General features: G+C 35.9%; 1 protein-coding gene across 1 annotated transcript in view; it reads right to left on the bottom strand.

Annotated features, from left to right (window-relative positions):
* CSMD3 (CUB and Sushi multiple domains 3) overlaps positions 1–19,685 on the bottom strand; it is a 1,322,573-nt gene that overhangs the window by 922,221 nt on the left and 380,667 nt on the right. Inside the window, exon 5 of the mRNA XM_043879976.1 lies at positions 5,748–5,955. Coding sequence (XP_043735911.1) covers positions 5,748–5,955 — 208 coding nt within the window. The remainder of the gene's footprint in view (positions 1–5,747; positions 5,956–19,685) is intronic.

The raw sequence follows: 19,685 nt of genomic DNA, 5'->3' as shown, positions 1-19,685 counted from the left end.
AGCAATCCCACTTCTGGGCATACACACTGAAGAAACCAGATCTGAAAGAGACACGTGCACCCCAATGTTCATCGCAGCACTGTTTATAATAGCCAGGACATGGAAGCAACCTAGATGCCCATCAGCAGACGAATGGATAAGGAAGCTGTGGTACATATACACCATGGAATATTACTCAGCCATTAAAAAGAATTCATTTGAATCAGTCCTAATGAGATGGATGAAACTGGAGCCCATTATACAGAGTGAAGTAAGCCAGAAAGATAAAGAACATTACAGCATACTAACACATATATATGGAATTTAGAAAGATGGTAATGATAACCCTATATGCAAAACAGAAAAAGAGACACAGAAATACAGAACAGACTTTTGAACTCTGTGGGAGAAGGTGAGGGTGGGATGTTTCAAAAGAACAGCATGTATACTATCTATGGTGAAACAGATCACCAGCCCAGGTGGGATGCATGAGACAAGTGCTCGGGCCTGGTGCACTGGGAAGACCCAGAGGAATCGGGTGGAGAGGGAGGTGGGAGGGGGGATCGGGATGGGGAATACGTGTAAATCTATGGCTGATTCATATCAATGTATGACAAAACCCACTGAAATGTTGTGAAGTAATTAGCCTCCAACTAATAAAAAAATAAATAAATAAATAGAAAAAAAATAAATTAAGAAAAAAAAAAAGAAATAAAACAGTGCACCTCAAAAAAAAAAAAAATGAACTTTTCCAGTTGTGGCCACTGCTGAGCTTTGTAAATTTGCTGCAGTACTGAGTGCAGCAGCTTCACAGCATCATCTTTTAGGATTTGAAATAGCTCAACTGGAATTCTATCACTTCCACCAGCTTTGTTCGTAGTGATGCTTCCTAAGACCCACCTGACTTTGCACTCCAGGATGTTGACTCTAGGTGAGTGGTCACACTATCATGGTTATCTAGGTCATTATGATCTTTTTTGTATAGTTCTTGGGTATTCTTGCCACCTCTTCTTAATATCTTCTGCTTCTGTTAGGTCCATACCATTTCTGTCCTTTATTGTGCCCATCTTTGCATGAAATGTTCCCTTGGTATCTCTAATTTTCTTGAAAAGATCTCTAGTCTTTCCCATTCTATTGTTTTCCTCTATTTCTTTGCATTCTTCACTTAGGAAGGCTTTATTATCTCTCCTTGCTATTCTTTGGAACTCTGCATTCAGATAGATATATCTTTCCTTTTCTTCTTTGCCTTTTGTTTCTCTTCTTTCTTGATTTAGGTCACTCCTGAATGACCTAGTGGTTTTCCGTACTTTATTCAATGTGTGTGTATATGTATATATGCTTCCATTGTAGCTCAGCTGGTAAAAGATCTGCCTGCAATGCGGGAGACCTGGGTTCGATCCCTGGGTTGGAAAGATCCCACGGAGAAGGGAAAGGCTACCCACTCCAGTATTCTGGCCTGGAGAATTCCTAGTATAGTCTATGAGTCGGACACGACTGAGCGACTTTCACTCACTTTCAGACCAACTCATTTCATCCAGCCCTCAGTGTCTAGCAGGGCTACACCCAAGTCACTTAAGATAACCCATGTTTATAATGTTTATATATATATATATATATATATTTACACATATATTCACCATAACTGAGGTGGTTCAGTAGAATATTACTAAGCCATAAAAGAGGAACACAGCAATGCCATTTGCAGAGGGGTGACTAGACCTTGAGACTGACATACAGAGTGAAGTAAATCAGAAAGAGAAAAAAAAATCATATTATATATCACTTTTATGTGGAATATAGAAAAATGGTACAGATGAACTTATTTTCAAAGAAGAAATAAAGACAAACATGTAGAGATAAAACTTATGGATACCAAGCGGGGAAGAGTGGGTGGAATGAATTGGGAGACAGAGGTCGACATATATACACTATCATGCACAGAATAGATAACTAAGGAAACCTACTTTATAGCACAGGGAACTCTCCTCAGTGCTCTTTTGTAACCTAAATGTGAAGTAAACCTAAAAAAGAGGGGATACATATATATATAAATGATTCACTTTGCTGTATAGAAGAAAGCAATACAACACTGTAAAGCAATTATACTCCAATTTTTTTTAAGAGTACTACGAAAAAGAAGTCAGAGAGGAAATATCATGTACTTAAATTGAAGTGGTCTTTTTAGAAAACTTTCAAAATGCTTCTCTCAGTAGTTCTCAGTTATTTGTGTTAATTCTGGTTTCATCTATTATGTAATTCTTATTTTGGTGGATGAGCAAGGCATGTACAGTGTTACCTCTTCTAGGTGCACTGTCAAACAGGTGTTCCTTAAGGTAGAAAAAAATACATTTAGAAGTACTAAAAATGATAAATTAACCATATCAGTGATTCTTAGATATCTATAAGAAGTTTTGTTTTATGCAAACTCATATTTAGGTATCAACTAAATATCTAATAGGAACTTTAGGTGTTTAAAAGCATTAATCCATATGGTGCTACTCATATGTCAGAGTTTCAGGCTTTCAAAATGTTTTACTGATAGATGGCATATATTTTTGAGAAAGCCCTGGTTGTATGCATAACAAGAATTACTTTTGTCAAAAAGCACACTGCAGTAACTATTAGAAGATCTCAGTTTTCATCCTGAATTTTCAAGATACACAGTAAGCCTCAAAACATATTGCCTTCACAGAAGAACCCTGGACAGCTGGATCCTTAAAATCCCTCTGGCTCTTACCATTTTATGAGTACTCTATTCGTCTAGAGAGAGGCAACCATGTTGGAAGAATGGGTAAGAAAAATGTAGCATACACATATAAAAAAAAAAATAACATTCAACCTTAGGAAATAAGAATCCTGCTATAATCAACAACATGGATGAAACTTGAGGACATTACATTAAGTGAAATAAGCCAGCCACAGAAGGAAAAACACTGCATGATTTTGGTTATATGAGATATCTTACATAGTTACAGAAACTGAGAGTGTAATGGTATTTGCCAGTGGCTGGGGGGAAAGGAAATGGAGATTTGCTATCCACTAGAATTAAAGTTTTAGTTATATAAAACAGGTAAGTTCTGTTCTACAGATCTGCTGTTCAATATTGTGCCTATGGTTAAGAACACTGTATTATACACTTAAAATTTTGCTAAGAAGGTAGATCTTATGTTAAATTCTCTTATCACAGCAATGAATGTTAATTCAAAATTATAGAACCATAATACATAGTTAATCAAATTATTTTACTGCTGTGAATAAGCAATAATATGCAGAACCACAGCTTCTTCATTGTACATTTTAGTCTCATAATTGTCATAAATAAGGTGGTAAAGAGAAATACCTGTTTGATAGGATTAGTATATGTAATATTTATTTTGTAGAATGAAATTACAGTCAGTTACTTCTAATTAATTTATCTTATTTATTTGGATAATTGTTGATTCACTAACACAATCTTATTGCTATCCATTATGTAAATCCATACCATATACATAAATGTATGTATTACATAATTAGTCTGATTAGTTTCATATACCATGTTAATTTGACTTTCAGTTTTTTGAGTGTAAGAAATATTTTAGGTCTTGTAGGATGGCTTATAGGACAGTTATATTGACCAAGTTACAATATTGATAAAACCAAACTTACTGTTTTATTTGCCATAGCAATGAGTGGAATAATCTAGTTTACAGACTACTGATTTCATGTCTATAGCATATAAATCAATACATTTGTGCAGGAGCTTATAAATTTGCACTTTAACAAACACTGAAGGTAATTCTGATGTAGCTATTACAAAAAAAAATAAAACACCAAATGAGAAATACTGTTAAATTTGGAATTATTAGCATATATTTGTCTGTCGTTGTTTAGTCGCTAAGTCATGTCCAACTCTTTTGCAACTCCATGGACCAGAGTCCACCAAGCTCCTCTGACCATGGGATTTTCCAGGTGGAAATACTGGAGTGGGTTGCCATTTCCTTCTCTAGGGGATCTTCCCGACCCAGGGAATGAACCCATGTCTCCTGCATTGGCAGACGGATTATTTACTGCTGAGCCACCAGGGAAGCCATTAGCATATACATATATATAATGTATATATTCCAAACATATGAAAGATAATATACCATATATGTGTGTGTATATATATACACACACTAATGTGTACATGTGTGTGTATATCTGATTTATATGTTTGCATATCACATATGGGCCTCTGTGGTGGCTCAGCGGTTAAGAATCCACCTGCAATGCAGGAGACCTGGGTTTGATCCCTGAGTCAGGAAAATCCCCTGGAGAAGGAAATAGCTACCCACTTCGGTATTCTTGCCTGGAAAATCCCATACACAGAGGAGCCTGGTGGGCTCCAATCCATGGGGTCACAAAAGAAACACACACACATTTACCTAGTGCCCTTTAAATGGCAATCTGCAATGTTGTCTTATTCTTTCTTCTTCATACTTCTCTTGCTTTATCCCTTGTATTTCCTCCTATCTCTCTGTTTTAGACTTCTATCAATGTCTTTTTGTTTTATTACCATCAATATCAAATACATATCAGTTGTGCTTCTTACTCACAGCTATTGAATCATATAAATAGATACTGTCTATCAGACGGCTTTAATATGTCTCAAAGAGACTTCAAACTACTTATATCTAAAACAACTCTCAATAATCATAGCATTCCTATTCAAAACTTGACCTTCCTTCAACATTTTCCAACTCAGTGAGTATATCTCTGGCCTTCATCAATTTATGCAAGCCAGAAAATGATGTTTTATTAGAACACCACCTTCTTTAGCATTTTTCATTACAGAGGCCTTTATCACTATACCTCCTAAATATCTATCAATGCATTCTACTTCTTCACCATCAATATCATCCTAATACAAGCTATCATGATTTTTTTCTTGAATTACAGCAATCACCTCTTAAGAGGTTTTCTTATAGCTAATCTAGCCTCACTTCAAATCAATCTCTATACTTCAGTAAGAATCATCATTTGAAAATGCAAACCTCTTAATTGATTTTGATAAAAATCCTTCAATAAATTCTCAGTATTCATATCAAATTTTTACATTTCTTAAAAGACCCTTTTAGTCTAGATTTTACCTATGACTTCATTTCACTAATTCCACCATTCTTCACTCAATTATTGATTTTACTTTACACTTCAATGATAACAGTGCATTAAAATTTTTAAAACAGCATAAAGATGTATTTTCTTTTAAAAAATATTATAACCTAAAATTATGTTTTGAAAACTCTGCAACTTCATGAGACCATGGATTGAGTTTCTAAAGAAACAGATCAGATCATATTCACCCATATCATAGTGTTTAATTTTTGCCTTCAAATAATAGGGTATATAAAAGATCTACTTACAAAACCAAAGGCAAATTATTTCCAAGACTATTCAATTAATTTGAAAAGAAATGCCAAATATGAACTGACACACTAAGGAACAGAAAACTGTAGGAATGACTCATTTCCTTTTATAAGTTTTGATAAAATCAAATTATTTTTCATTGATTGAGTGATAAAAAAATAGTTGGTGAGATGCTTCATCTTTCAAAATTCCACTCTATATATCAGTACCCAATCTTCAAAATTTCCTCAGCTCTGATAATCACTCCCTATAATTTTCCTGCATCTGTTAATTTTTTAAGATTTCTAATTCTTTAAAGGCCCAAATATAGTTGTTTTTCAACCCCAATTTTGCCTCAGGCAATTACATCAATGCTAAGTTGATAGAGATTGTCTACTTACCATATTGTAGGTGGCTCAGAACCTTCTATTTCTAAGTAATCATACTTTTCTTCCATTTGGAAATCAGTAAATATGAGTGAAATTGTATCCCCAGGTTCTGCTACAATGGTCCAAGTGCAATCAGCATTGTTATGGTACTCATTAGGAAAACTAGGGCTTGATATGATGCCACTAGATCCTCTCATTGTTCCTCCACATGCATCTTCAGCTGTTGAAAACAAAAATGAGATGTTCAGATATAAATCATTAAGAGAAATGCGATTAAATCAACTGTTAATATTACTGAATAAAGATAACAGGACAAATGTTGTGAAACCAAATGCACATTACACTAATAGAGATTAAAAAAAATGTTAAGTTCATAAAAATTTTTAATCACATATATAAATATAAATGCTATCATGACTGGGCTTCCAGGTGGCGCTAGTGGTAAAGAATACACTGAGAGTGCAGGACACGCAAGAGAGGTGGGTTTGATCTCTGAGCAGGGAAGATCCCCTAGAGTAGGAAATGGCAAATGGCAACACAGACAGAGGAGCCTGGCAGGCTACAGGCCATGGGATCACAGAGTCAGACACGACTGAGCAAGGAAGGATGGAAGGATGCGCTATCATGATTATTTTATAATTATTGGTTGAAACAGCAATGATGTAAATAAAAACCTATACTCCAATCAGAGCTCAGAGTAAAATAACTAAGATTTTCTTTTCATTGATTAGATGATGGAGTAAAACAAAAGAAACATTGTTCTTAAGGTCTATAATGGGAAATGTTGAGTCACTTTGTGCATATTCATGATAGGTCTCAGCTTTGTTTTTATTTCCTTAATGTAGTTTGTACCAAATAAATAATAGGAAAGAATATAATAAATTTCTGTCATTGACATTCAAAAGTTATTGAAAATGTTTGTGGAAATGCAATTTAAATACAAATACATCACAAATCTAGGAAACTTTAATTAGAAAGAAATAATAGAGCAACTACAATAATATACTCAGCAACACATCTTTCGTAACATATTCCCTATGACTATCAAGCAATGTAAACATATTTTGCTACATATTCATATGATACATGTATACACAATATTATAAATGCAATGACATCAGTGACTGGTTGAATAGACATATCAACTTCTCATATTGTAGGTGGCTCAGAACCTTCTATTTTATAAATCATACTTTTCTTCAATTTGGAAAGTTTCTACTAATGTTACGTTTGGACATTTGGACCTGCGGTTCTCATTTCCCAATAAGGGCCATAGATTCTCCACAAGTCTATTTTTAGCCAATGGAGTATGTTAACAGAGAGATTATATGACCACCAATGCTTAGTGATAAAACATAAGATAAAGCCCATTGTTTTATAAAAAAATTGAAGCTATAAAATTTGTCTTATCCTAATGTGGTTTAGGCCAGTCAATAGGTTACTAGCCTATTTGTACAACAAAATTTCTCAAGATTTATGCTGTTGTCTTGAGCCACTCTGGGAATTCCTTCAATTCAAATCAAATGTCTGGGGAAATATCTAGCTCTATAATGACCAATTATTGTTTGATGAAATAGCTAACACTCTGTAAGTGTAATAAATAGAGATAGGCAGCATTCTATTTTATTCCATAATGGGCATAGAATGGCCAATATGCTTTGGTACTAAGAACAATTTTCTTATTAAATTGTATGCATTAAATAGCATTAGCTTCATTCTGCCCCACTCTTTATCCACTTAGCGCCATAATTCAAAAGTTAAAAGCATAAATATATTGCTCGTAAAAGATAACTTAATTTTCATCATACACTACAGTAAGTATGATATTTATTTTCACGATGCCCTCTCTATTTTTTTAAGTTTGTTGAGTAATTAGAACGAACTAGTGGTCCAGTATAGACTATGAGATATACTACTATAATTTTCTTGCCAGAACACACAATGTCTTCCCTTAATATGTCAATTTTAACCTCTGGTGAAAATGTCCTACAGCTTTCAACCCAGAACCACAAATTATTTCCACTCTTTGTCTTCTCAGTGGTAACACCAAGGTTGAGTATTGCTTCAGAAATGAAATGTTACACTATCATATATTTGTAGTGTAACTGGTATATAACATACTCAAACAAGTTCTGTGAGCTCTTTATTTCTGTGTCTAGATAAAATCTCAGGGAGAAACATTTCAGTTCATACTCAGAATAAGAAAAAAAACACTCGTTTTTAATTCAAAAATATAAATTTATCTATCAGTGTGTCTAGTCGTGGATGTTGTCAGTCAATCACCCAATCATGGCCAACTCTTTGTGACCCCATGGGCTGCAATGCCCCAGGCCTCCCTGTCCCTCACCATCTCCCAAAGTCTGCCCAAGTTCATGTTCATTGTATCAGTGATGTCATTCAGCCATCTCATCCTCTGATGCCCTCTTATCCTTCTGCCCTCAATTTTTCATAGCATTGAAGACTTGTCCAATGAGTTGGCTGTTAGTAGCAGATGACCAAAATACTGAAGCTTCAGCATCAGTCCTTCCTATGAGTATTCAGGGTTGATTACCCTAAAGATTGACTGATTTGATCATCTTGCTGTCCAAAGGACTTCAGGAGTCTTCTCCAGCACCACAGTTCAAAAGCATCAATTCTTTGTTGCTCTGCCTTTTTTATGACCGTACATGACCACTGGGAAGACCATATCCTTGACTACATGGACCTCTGTCGGCATAGTAATGTCTTTGCTTTTCAAGACACTGTCTAGGTTTATCATTGTTTTCCTTCCAAGAAGCAATCATCTTCTTATTTCATGGCTATTTTCACCATCTGCAGTGATTTTAGAGCCCAAGAAGAGGAAACCTGTCTCTACTTCCACCCTTTCCCCTTTTATTTGCCATGAAGTAATGGGGCTGGATGCCATGATCTTAGTTTTCTTAATCTTTAGTTTTAAGCTGGTTCTTTCACTCTCATCCTTCACCCTCATCAAAAGGTTCTTTAGTGCCTCTGCATTTTCTGCCATTAGAGTGATATCATCCACATATCTGAGATTGTTGGTGCTTCCTCCGCCTATCTTAATTCCAGCTTGTAACTCATCCGGCCCAACATTTCTCATGATGTGTTCAGCATATGGGTTAAACAAACAGGGTGACAGCAGGCAGCCTTGTCATACTCCTTTCTCTATCTTGAACCAATCAGTTATTCCATACAGGGTTCTAACTGTTGCTTCCTAAGGCATGTACAGGTTTCTCAAGAGATATATATGATGGTCTGGTATTCCAATCTTTTTAAGAGCTTTCTGCAGTTTAATGATCTACACAGTCAAAGGCTTTGGTGTAGTTGATGCAACAAAGATAGATGTTTTTCTTGTCATGGTGAAGGGGCCTGTGTAACTCAATGAAGCTATGAGCCCTGCCATGTAGAACCACCCAAGATGGACGGGTCATAGTGGAGAGTTCTAACAAAATGTGATCTGATCCACTGGAGAAGGGAATGGCAAACCACTGCATTATACGTACTATAAGAACCTCGTGAACTGTATAAAAAAAAAGTCCTAGTTAATCACAAACAAAAAATTGATTTCATTCGGGTTAAGATTCTTTGCTCCCCTTAGCTAAGGCTTGTGGCAGATGGGGCAGAGGTGAGGGAGTGAAGTCAGCTTTCCTTTCCCATTGTCCCCTCTAGAATTTCTTTTCATCTATCCCTACTTACTGAGTTCCCTATGATTCATCCTAGATTTGGAAATAAAAGACATCAGGGCACATGAATATTATTTGCCTCACACTGATTTGGTACTGGTTTCCAAAGGCTTTGGCAGATAATTTAAAAAAGATGATTCATCTTGATTATAAATCTTTTCACAGGACCCTCAGAAGTACCCAAAACAGTTCCCCTGTTGTGGGTGAATTGTTTCTCCGGCTGGCTACTTATTTTCTCCACCCTACTATTAGGTAGGAAATTAGGCATGAGCAACCAAAGGTGGCCTAGCCAAAAAGGATGCAAGCTAATCTCTAAATCTCATCCCAGACACACCCAGAGGAGCTAACAGATATAATAGATATAACCTCAGAGATTTTTCCAGCTCCTGCACATCAACCCTAGGCACACAGTGGAAACAAACTAACCACGGGGTTACTAACCATGGGGTTAACCACTTAACCATAGGCAGCGAGGAGGCAATTAAGGGTTCATAAGTATTCTATACATATATACATCTGATTATAATAGACTGAATAATGGGAAGACATACATAACAAGAGTCTGTTGTTATGTAACTTGCAACTGTCAATTGGCCTTCAGCATACATCCATTTTCATTCCCTTTCTTGACTGGTGGTAAGTACAAGTCCTATATTGCAGAGGACACAACCAAACGGAGGAGACAGGAAATATAAAAGTGGGGAATCTAAGAGGGAATAGTGGCAAGGATGACTTCTTTGAGATCGGTCTGTTCCCATGTCTTGGGAGCGTCTGTTTAGTAACGATATATCTGCTTGAGCTGTAACTGAGCTGTAACTTGTCTGTTGTTTTAAACTCTTTAGTCCGAAGATGTTCCAGAAGATGTTCCACATTTTTATTGCAATGAGAGAACCGAGAGAGAGAAATAACCAACCCAAGAACACCATGTGTTTAGAATGGTATGCTTCTACTCCCTTTCCAACAGTATTTCTTTATCCTTACAGGTAGACCTCTTGGGCAGGATCTAAGATAATTCCAGGCCATAATACCCTCACAAAAGTCTTGCATATGGTCAAGGAAACATTCCCCATTTATTTATCCTCTGTAGAAATGCAATTTCTTCCCAAATGTAGCCTTCTTGGTTTGCAACAGATATTTAAATATTTCAGCCAAGGTCTTAATAATACACTGTGTCCCCCAAACTCCACAGCAAACAACTCAATTTGTCTGCATGGTCTCCTTTAAGAAGTAATCTAGGCACATAGAAGAGAGACATCACCCCAAATTCTTGCCACATGAAATGCAGAGTAATTCATAGAACAGTTCACCCCAGGGAAAGTCTTATTTTATAGAAAAAGAACTTAAACCCAAAAGTATGATTGACATGCACGAAAACAAGCATGGGAACCGAGATCGTCCAGCATTCAGACCAATGCTCTTGCCAATTCCTGTACCAAGTTCTTAGTTAAGTACGCTTGTTTGATCTCTTCATTACTAAAGAGACTATCATAGAATCAGTAATTGACAAGAAAATAAGTTTGCTTTTAGCACGTTAGATATGCAACATTTTGGCTAGGTGACCTATTTGAATGACATAACATTTGTATTATGATTCAACCTGGATTTACTATAATATTTATAAAAACCAATACAGTTTTATCTTACAGTAGAATGCATTGCCTAAATAAAAAGTTCATTTTGGATCAGAGTTAGAACAAGTAAAGGCAGAATTCAAACAAACCATGAGATTTTGATACATAGTGCTGTGCTGTCTCTGCTACATAATATTGCCTGGTCTCTGGGCAAAGTGCCTTGATACATATCCTGGCAATGACAGAAGCTTTATTCTTTCAGCATCAGTCTATCCTGGTCACCAGCCTTGCCCATTTGATTAGTGTTGTCTGTAGTATTTTTGTCTCTTATGTCACAGAAAGGGCAGGGCTCATATAAGTTATTCAATAGAACCACAGAACATAAAACATTCAATAGAACATACTCAAGATACACGTGGGGTGATATTGGTTATTTGTATAAACTTTCTTTGAAGTTTAAAGATCATTCATTTGGTCATCTATTCAAAAAATGTTCTTTGAGATATACTAAAATACCAGGAGGAACTGTGTTAGTCTTTCATGCTACAGTGGTTATTTAAGTCAGCATGATACTGCCTACTAAGAATTCTGTATATAGCAGAGATTAAGGTTCTAAATAAATAACAAAAAAACATATAAAATTAAATTTCTGTGAGGTACCTTGAAGAAGGAGTGTTTAGTGCTGATAATGTATGTTTGTGGCTTTGAAATAGTTAGAGAATTCAAAAACAAGGATTATTTGAGAAAGTGATGATGGACTAGAAACCTGAAGGGTGAATAGTTAAGTATTAACTATATGAGGAAATGAAAACTGTTTTGAGTACATACACTTGTTTTTTTTCACCAGAGGAAATGGGCATTCTTCAAAATTCCCCAAGCTGGAAAAACGAAAAATCTGTATGCAACTGCCAAGACCTTACAGGACCTTTTTGACAAGACTATGGGATGCATTCAGAGCAATGGAAAGTTATTAATGAGTTTTCAGCAAAGAGATGACATGAGTGGTTTTGAGTCTTAAAAATATTCTTGCTGCTCTGTAAAGATGAAAGAGAAAGTAAATAATGGAAGATATAGATTAGGGGACTGAATCAAGAATCCAGTCAATTTTTCTCATGCTTTATTATTTCCAAAGATATACCATCTCTCATTTATTCAGTAGTTTAGCATATTTTTGTCTCAATATCTTCAAAATATTAGTTTGGTATTTGTAGGTACTTTGAGATAAACAGCATAATTGCACAATAAATCAGAATAATTCTCTTAGATCCATTTTTAATAAAAACATTTTTCATATAAAGAGTAAAGCAATGTGATTATATATCTTAGACTTCTCTTGAGGTTAACTAGAAGTAATGATGGCTTTAAAATGAAGATATTTAACATACTGGGAATATAAAAAAGGTTGATGGTTTCTCTACTCTTGTTCTAAAAATGGCTTAGGTTGTTAAGACTTAAAATGTGATTTCTTTTTTTTTTTAAATGCAATACATAGACTGAATGATGTTAGTGGCATGTTAAATTTGCAGAGTCACTCACACTGTTGTAAAACATGAAGGAAACAACCAACACAGCTAACAGAATCAATGAGGGCAATGTCATCATTTAAGAACATGAATTTTTAAAAAATTAATCATTTGACTTGAAACTTATTCCAATTACCTGTGTGAAATACTAACAATTCTGTCTAAATGCTACATGTACTCAAATATATTGATAAAAATATAGCTATTAAATTTAAAATGCTATTAAACCTAATTTTAATTGTTTATAATATTATAAAGCTACCATTAAATGCTCCTGTTTCTACACTTTAAAATAACTGAAATTATAGAAACAATATCATTTAATCTCTTGTGTATAAAGCAGGGGAAAAAGTCAAAATAAAATCAAGATTATTGGCATTTAAGAAGAAAAAAGCTTAGTAATTTGCAGAAATTTATTTTGCTTAAAATTAAATTTTATTTACATTTAATTTGTGTGACTTATTCAGATACTGAAAATAACTGAACTTGCTCTGATTTTGAGTATGAGATCATACTCATTTGAAGTATTATAAGCTGGAACTTCCACAAACATGTCAGTCAGTTCAGTTGCTCAGTCGTGTCCAACTCTTTGCAACCCCATGAACCACAGCATTCCAGGCCTCCCTGTCCACCACTAACTCCTGGAGTTTACCCAATCCCATGTCCATTGAGTCGGAGATGCCATTCAACCATCTCATCCTCTGTCGTCCCCTTCTCCTCCTGCCCCCAATCCTTCCCAGCATCAGGGTCTTTTCCAATGAGTCAGCTCTTCACATCAGGTGGCCAAACTATTGGAGTTTCAGCTTCAACATCAGTCCTTCCAATGAACACCCAGGAGTGATCTCCTTTAGGATGGACTGGTTGGATCTCATGGCAGTCCAAGGGACTCTCAAGAGTCTTCTCCAACACCACAGTTCAAAAGCATCAATTTTTCGGCGCTCAGCTTTCTTTATAGTGCAATTCTCACATCCATACATGACCACTGGAAAAACCATAGCCTTGACCAGATGGACCTTTGTTGGCAAAGTAATGTCTCTGCTTTTTAATATGCTGTCTAGATTAGTCATAACTGTCCTTCCAAGGAGTAAGCGTCTTTTAATTTCATGGCTGCAGTCACCATCTGCAGTGATTTTGGAGCCCAGAAAAATAAAGTCAGCCACTGTTTCCAGGGTTTCCCCATATATTTGCATGAAGTGATAGGACCATATGCCATGATCTTAATTTTCTGAATGTTGAGCTTTAAGCCAACCTTTTCACTCCCCTCTTTCACTTTCATCAAGAGGATCTTTAGTTCTTCACTCTCTGCCATAAGGGTGGTGTCATCTGCATATCTGAGGTTACTGATATTTCTCCCAGCAATCTTGATTCCCGCTTGTGCTTCTTCCAGCCCAGCGTTTCTCATGATGTACTCTGCATATAAGTTAAATAAGCAAGGTGACAATATACAGCCTTGATGTACTCCTTTCCCTATTTGGAACCAGTCTGTTGTTCCATGTCCAGTTCTAACTGTTGCTTCCTGACCTGCATACAGGTTTCTCAAGGGGCAGGTCAGGTGGTCTGGTATTCCCATCTCTTTCAGAATTTTCCACAGTTTATTGTGATCCACATAGTCAAAGGCTTTGGCATAGTCAATAAAGCAGAAATAGATGTTTTTTCTGGAACTCTCTTGCTTGTTCGATGATCCAGTGGATGTTGGCAATTTGATCTCTGGTTCCTCGGCCTTTTCTAAAACCAGGTTGAACATCTGGAAGTTCACGGATCACGTATTGCTGAAGCCTGGCTTGGAGAATTTTAAGTACCACTTTACTAGCGTGTGAGATGAGTGCAATTGTGTGGTAGTTTGAGCATTCTTTGGCATTGCCTTTCTTTGGGATTGAAATGAAAACTGACCTTTTCCAGTCCTGTGACCGTTGCTGAGTTTTCCAAATTTGCTGGCATATTGAGTACACCACCAACCTGACAGCTTAAACAAAAATAAAGTTTCAAAATGAACCTACAAGTTGACTGTAACACATTTTTTCAGATACTGATCTCATACTGTTCTCTGCCCTGCTATTAGTTTCTTCTGAAAGAGCTTAGGGATGGAGGGAGAGGGTAGTGACAGGAAATAGGTGTATTTCTTACAGAAAAAGAAATGAATTGCACATTGTAGAAGAGGAGTACACTTGGTCAATCCCAGATACTTCTAAGCATTCAATCCAACCTCAGATGTTACATTGGGGAATTCTGTGAATCTCCCTTACTAAATTTCAACATTCCATCAGCACTCAAGTAAAACTCTCATTTATGTGAGGTTTTCTTTTCCTTCCCAAGACAGGGATCACTGCTCTATCTCCTAATTAGACAAACTATTTAATATTAAATTAATTAATTATCTATTACATATACAGAGCAGCAGCTCCATATATATAGCTACTTTCTTTACATTTAGTAGTTCAGCCTTATACATCTTTGTTTGTAAGAAGAAACTCTTTTCTCATAGTGGCTCCAACGTTAAAAAATCTGCCTGCAATTCTTTGAGACCAGTGTATAGACCAGCGTAGATCCCTGGATGAGGAAGATTCCCCTGGAGGAGTGAATGGCTACTCACTCCAGTATTCTTGCTGGAGCTGCAGAATTCTATAGACAGGGGAGCCTGGTGGGCTACAGTTCATGGGGTTACAGAGTTGGACACGACTGGGTGATTAACTCTTTCATTTTCACTTTTCAAGGTAAGAAAATTGAGGAACAAGGTAGTTATAACACTTGTCAAGGTATAACAAATAATTTTCCAAGTTTTAAAGAAAATAAAGTTGTTGATCATTATGAAGGAAAACTAAAGGATTTCTCAATTTTTATCTCTCACTTAAGCTACTTCTGGTTCTTTCTAAACCAGATGAAATTAAATTCACCTGAGAAATTGATTTATAACAACTTGAAGACAAATATTCATCATTTTTATCCAGATGACCACCTCATGGAAATAAACTAAATATGACATCTCAGCACTGAAGTTTTAGTTTTGAATACTCAAATATGTTTTCAAGCAAATGTCCTGCCTCAGTTTTATTTACTTTCCTTAAGCAACATGCTTGTGGCTCAAACAGCAAAGAATCTGCCTGCAATGAAGGAGACCTGGGTTCTATTCCTGGGTTGGGAAGATCCCCTGGAGAAGGGAATAGCTAACTCCTCCAGTATCCTGCTCTGAAGAAGTCCATGGACAGAGGAGCCTGGCAGGCTCCTCTCCATGGGGTTGCAAAGAGTTGGACACGACTGAGTGACTTTTACTGAAGAGACATGTTTAGAAATGACAACGTAAGTTAATGCACGGAGGAAAGTAATTAATAAATATGTGGATTTTTTCACTCAATACTTCTCAGAGTTTCCAAATTAAAAAAAAAATAATTCATTCAATGATAATGTAAATTATCTAAAGATCTGGAGAAAAAATAAAATCTTTAAATCAAGAAGGAGCCATGATAGAAAAACAGGGAGCAGATTTTCATGTTTTTTAAAAAATTTTAAAAACTAAGCAAAATATATCTTTTTTCAAACACTAGGCCAGGGCCATACAGAACTGTGATCCCAAAAAGGAAAGGAACAAAGAGGGAGGCTCCCATAATTGCCTGGGTTTTGTCTAGAAGCAATTTCACAACCATAAACCAAGGAGTGGCTTATAAATAGAACATCACGTTTTCCCTAGAATGAGTAGACATTGTGCAGGAAGTATGAAGTGCCTGCAAGCCGAAAGACAGAATCCCAGAGTAAAGGGAGCTCTGCAGAAAAAGAATTTATAAAATCTTCATGGTTGTCCCTGGATAGGTGCTAAATACTAACAAATGCATGCAAAGGGGAAAATTCCAAGGAGTTAGTCAAAGAAAGTCCAGAGATCTGTGGCCTGAAAGGTTCCAAGAGAGAGGCATGGCTGGATATTTTTCAATTTCCTTTGGCAAGAATGAAGAGTCCCCTTTAAATAGCCAGTATACTTAGCAGCAAATGTAGAAGGGATACACTTTCAGTAGAGGAGTTAAACCATCCCTGAAGATTACTCTAGAACTGCCTTAACAAATTAAAGCTCAGAAAACATAAACTGAACCAAATATATATTCACTATATGACAGATGAATGCCCAACATTTCTTTAAAGAAGAAAACTAAATCCAGACACTCAGTAATTTAAAATTCACAAAGTTCAACATCCAGTAAAAAGTGATTAGCCATCTCAAGAAGCAGAAAATTATGACCAATTATTCAGAGAAATATCAGTTAATAGAAACAGAGAAAAAATGTGGAGATGATGGAATTAGCAGACAAAAACTATATAACAGATATTTTAACTGTATTTTACTATATCTAGCCTGTGCCTGTTTTGGTATCACCTGAGAGCTAAGAATGATTTTTATAATTTTAAAGGATTATAAAAACAGATGAAAAATAGACTAGAATTAAAGATAAATATATGATGGAGACCACATATGCTAAGGAAAGTCTAAAATATTTACTACATAGTTATTTACAGAAAAAGTAAACACAGTGAATATCCTGAGAAAAGGAAGAGAAGATATAAATTAAAACCAAATGAAACTCAGATCAAAATACATTATTAGGAATAAAAATAATTGCTCAATGGGCCTTAGAGCAGATTAGATACTACAGAATAAAATATAGAAAACTTGAACACAGATCAATAGAAATTATTCAAAATGAAGCAAAGAAAATAGAAGAACTTAAAAATATTTTTTCTCCTGTAGGAAAATATGAAGCAGCTTAACATGCATTATACTAAAATTCCAAAAAGTTTGTGGGGAAGGGAGGAACCATAGAAAAATATTTGAAGAGAAAAAGATTTCCAAATTTGATAAAAACTAAAAATCCAGATGTAGAAGCACATGCATCTTGGCATCTTGATGTGGAGAAACAACTAGCCAAGCACTAAAATCCCTGTTCCATCTTCAAATGTAAGGTTATTGTTGGGAGACAGCTTCGCAAGAACAGCAAACTTTCTAATGCTCCTCACATCTAGGTTAAGGCATGTAACTGAATTCTCGTTAATAGAATGGCAGTGAAGTGTATTAACATTGAATACTTTGCTCATAAAAACTTCCCACAAAAACACTGACATTTTTTCTTCTTATTCTATCTGGATATTGTGGCCTTGGGTGACCTTAAAGGCCACTTCTTGATGAAAGGTATTTTTCTGGGTTAGTATTTGAAACCTCTGTCTCCCTCTAATTTGTAAGCTCTAAAAAGGCAGGGATTGAACCTTTTTTTTTTAAATCTTTGTTGGCTATTTATTTTAAATATACCAATGTGTACATGGATGGGCCAGAACAAACTTTGACTGTGTGGATCACAACAAACTGTGGAAAATTCTTAAAGAGATGGGAATACCAGACCACCTTATCTGTCTCCTGAGAAACCTGTATGTAGGACAAGAAGTAACAGTTAGAACTGGACATGGAACAAACAGACTGGTTCAAAAGTGGGAAAGGGGCATGTCAAGGCTGTATATTGTCACCCTGTTATTTAACTTACATGCAAAGTATATCATGTGAAATGCTGGGCTGGATGACTCACAAGCTAGAATTAAGATTGCTGGAATAAATATCAACAACCTCAGATATGCAGATACCAACCTACTGGTAAAAAGTGAAAAGGAACTAAACAGCCTCTTGATGAGGGTGAAAGAAGAGAGCGAAAAGGCTGGCTTATAACTCAACAATAAAAAAACTAAGATCATGCTATCTGGTCCCATCATTTTATGGCAAATAGACAGGGGAGAAGTGGTAACAGTGACAGATTTTATTTTCTTGGGCTCCAAAATCACTGCACACAGCAATTGCAGCCATGAAATTAAAAGACTCGCTCCTTGGAAGAAAAGCCATGACAAACCTAGAGAACATATTAAAAGCAGAGACATCACTTTGCTGACAATGGTGAGTATAGTCAAAGCTATGGTGTTTACAGTAGTCATGTAGGATATGAGAGTTGGACCATAAAGAGGACTGAGCACCAAAGAATTGTTGTTCTCAGATTGTGGTGCTTGAGAACATTGATTCTTGAGAGTCCCTTGGACTGCAAAGAGATCAAACCAATCAATCCTAAAGGAAATCAACCCTGAATATTCATTGGAATGGCCAATGCTGAAACTGAAGCTCCAATACTTTGGCCACCTGATGCGAATGGCCTACTCATTGGAAAAGAGCCTGATGCTGGGAGAGACTGAAGACAAAAGGAAAAGAGGGCAACGGAGGATGAGATGGGTTAGATAACAAAACCAAATCAATGAACATGAATTTTAGCAAATTCCAAGAGATAGTGGAGGGCAGAGGAGCCTGGCATACTGCAGTCCATGAGTTCACAAAAAGTTGGACATGATTTAGTGACTGAACAACAAAGATATGGTAGCTCTACTCTTAGTTTCTTAAGGAACCTTCATGTTCTCCACAGTGGCTGTACCAATTTCCAAAAACAGTGTAAGAGTGTTCCCTTTTCTCCACACCTTCTCTAGCATTTATTGTTTTTCAACTTTTTGGTGATAGCCATTCTTACAGGTGTGTGAGGTGATAACTCATTCTAGTTTTGATTTGCATATCTTTAATAATTAGTGATGTTGAACATCTTTTCATGTGGCTCTTGGTCATCTGTATGTCTTCTTTGGAGAAATGTCTATTTAGGTCTTTGTCCATTTTTTTATTGCCATTTATTTATTTATTTATTTTTGATGATATTCAGCCACATGAACTGTTTGTAAATTTTCGAGACTAATCCCTTATCAACTGCCTCATTTATAAATATTTTATCCCATTCTGTGGGTCTTCTTTTCATTTTATTTATGGTTTCCTTTGCTGTGCAAAAGCTTTTGAGTTTAATTAGGTCCCATTTGTTTATTTTCATTTTTATTTCCATGAGTCTGGGAGACAGATTGTAAAAGATATTGCTGTAATTTATGTCATAGAGTGTTCTGTCTATGTTTGTCTCTAAGAATTACAAAATATCCAGTCTTTTACTTAGGTCTTAATCCATTATGAATTTATTTTTGTGTATGGTGTTAAAGAATGTTTTAATTTCATTTTTTTTACATGCAGCCATCCAGCTTTTCCAGCACCATTCACTGAAAAGACTCTTTCCTCCACTGTTAAGTGTTGCCTCCTTTGTTGTAAATTAACTGACCACAGGTGTGTGGGTTTATTTCTGG

Source organism: Cervus elaphus, chromosome 21 (genome assembly GCF_910594005.1).
Source record: "Cervus elaphus chromosome 21, mCerEla1.1, whole genome shotgun sequence".
Lineage (NCBI taxonomy): Eukaryota > Metazoa > Chordata > Mammalia > Artiodactyla > Cervidae > Cervus > Cervus elaphus.
Note: the sequence above shows the minus strand (reverse complement) of the source record. Positions and strands in the feature narration are given on the sequence as shown.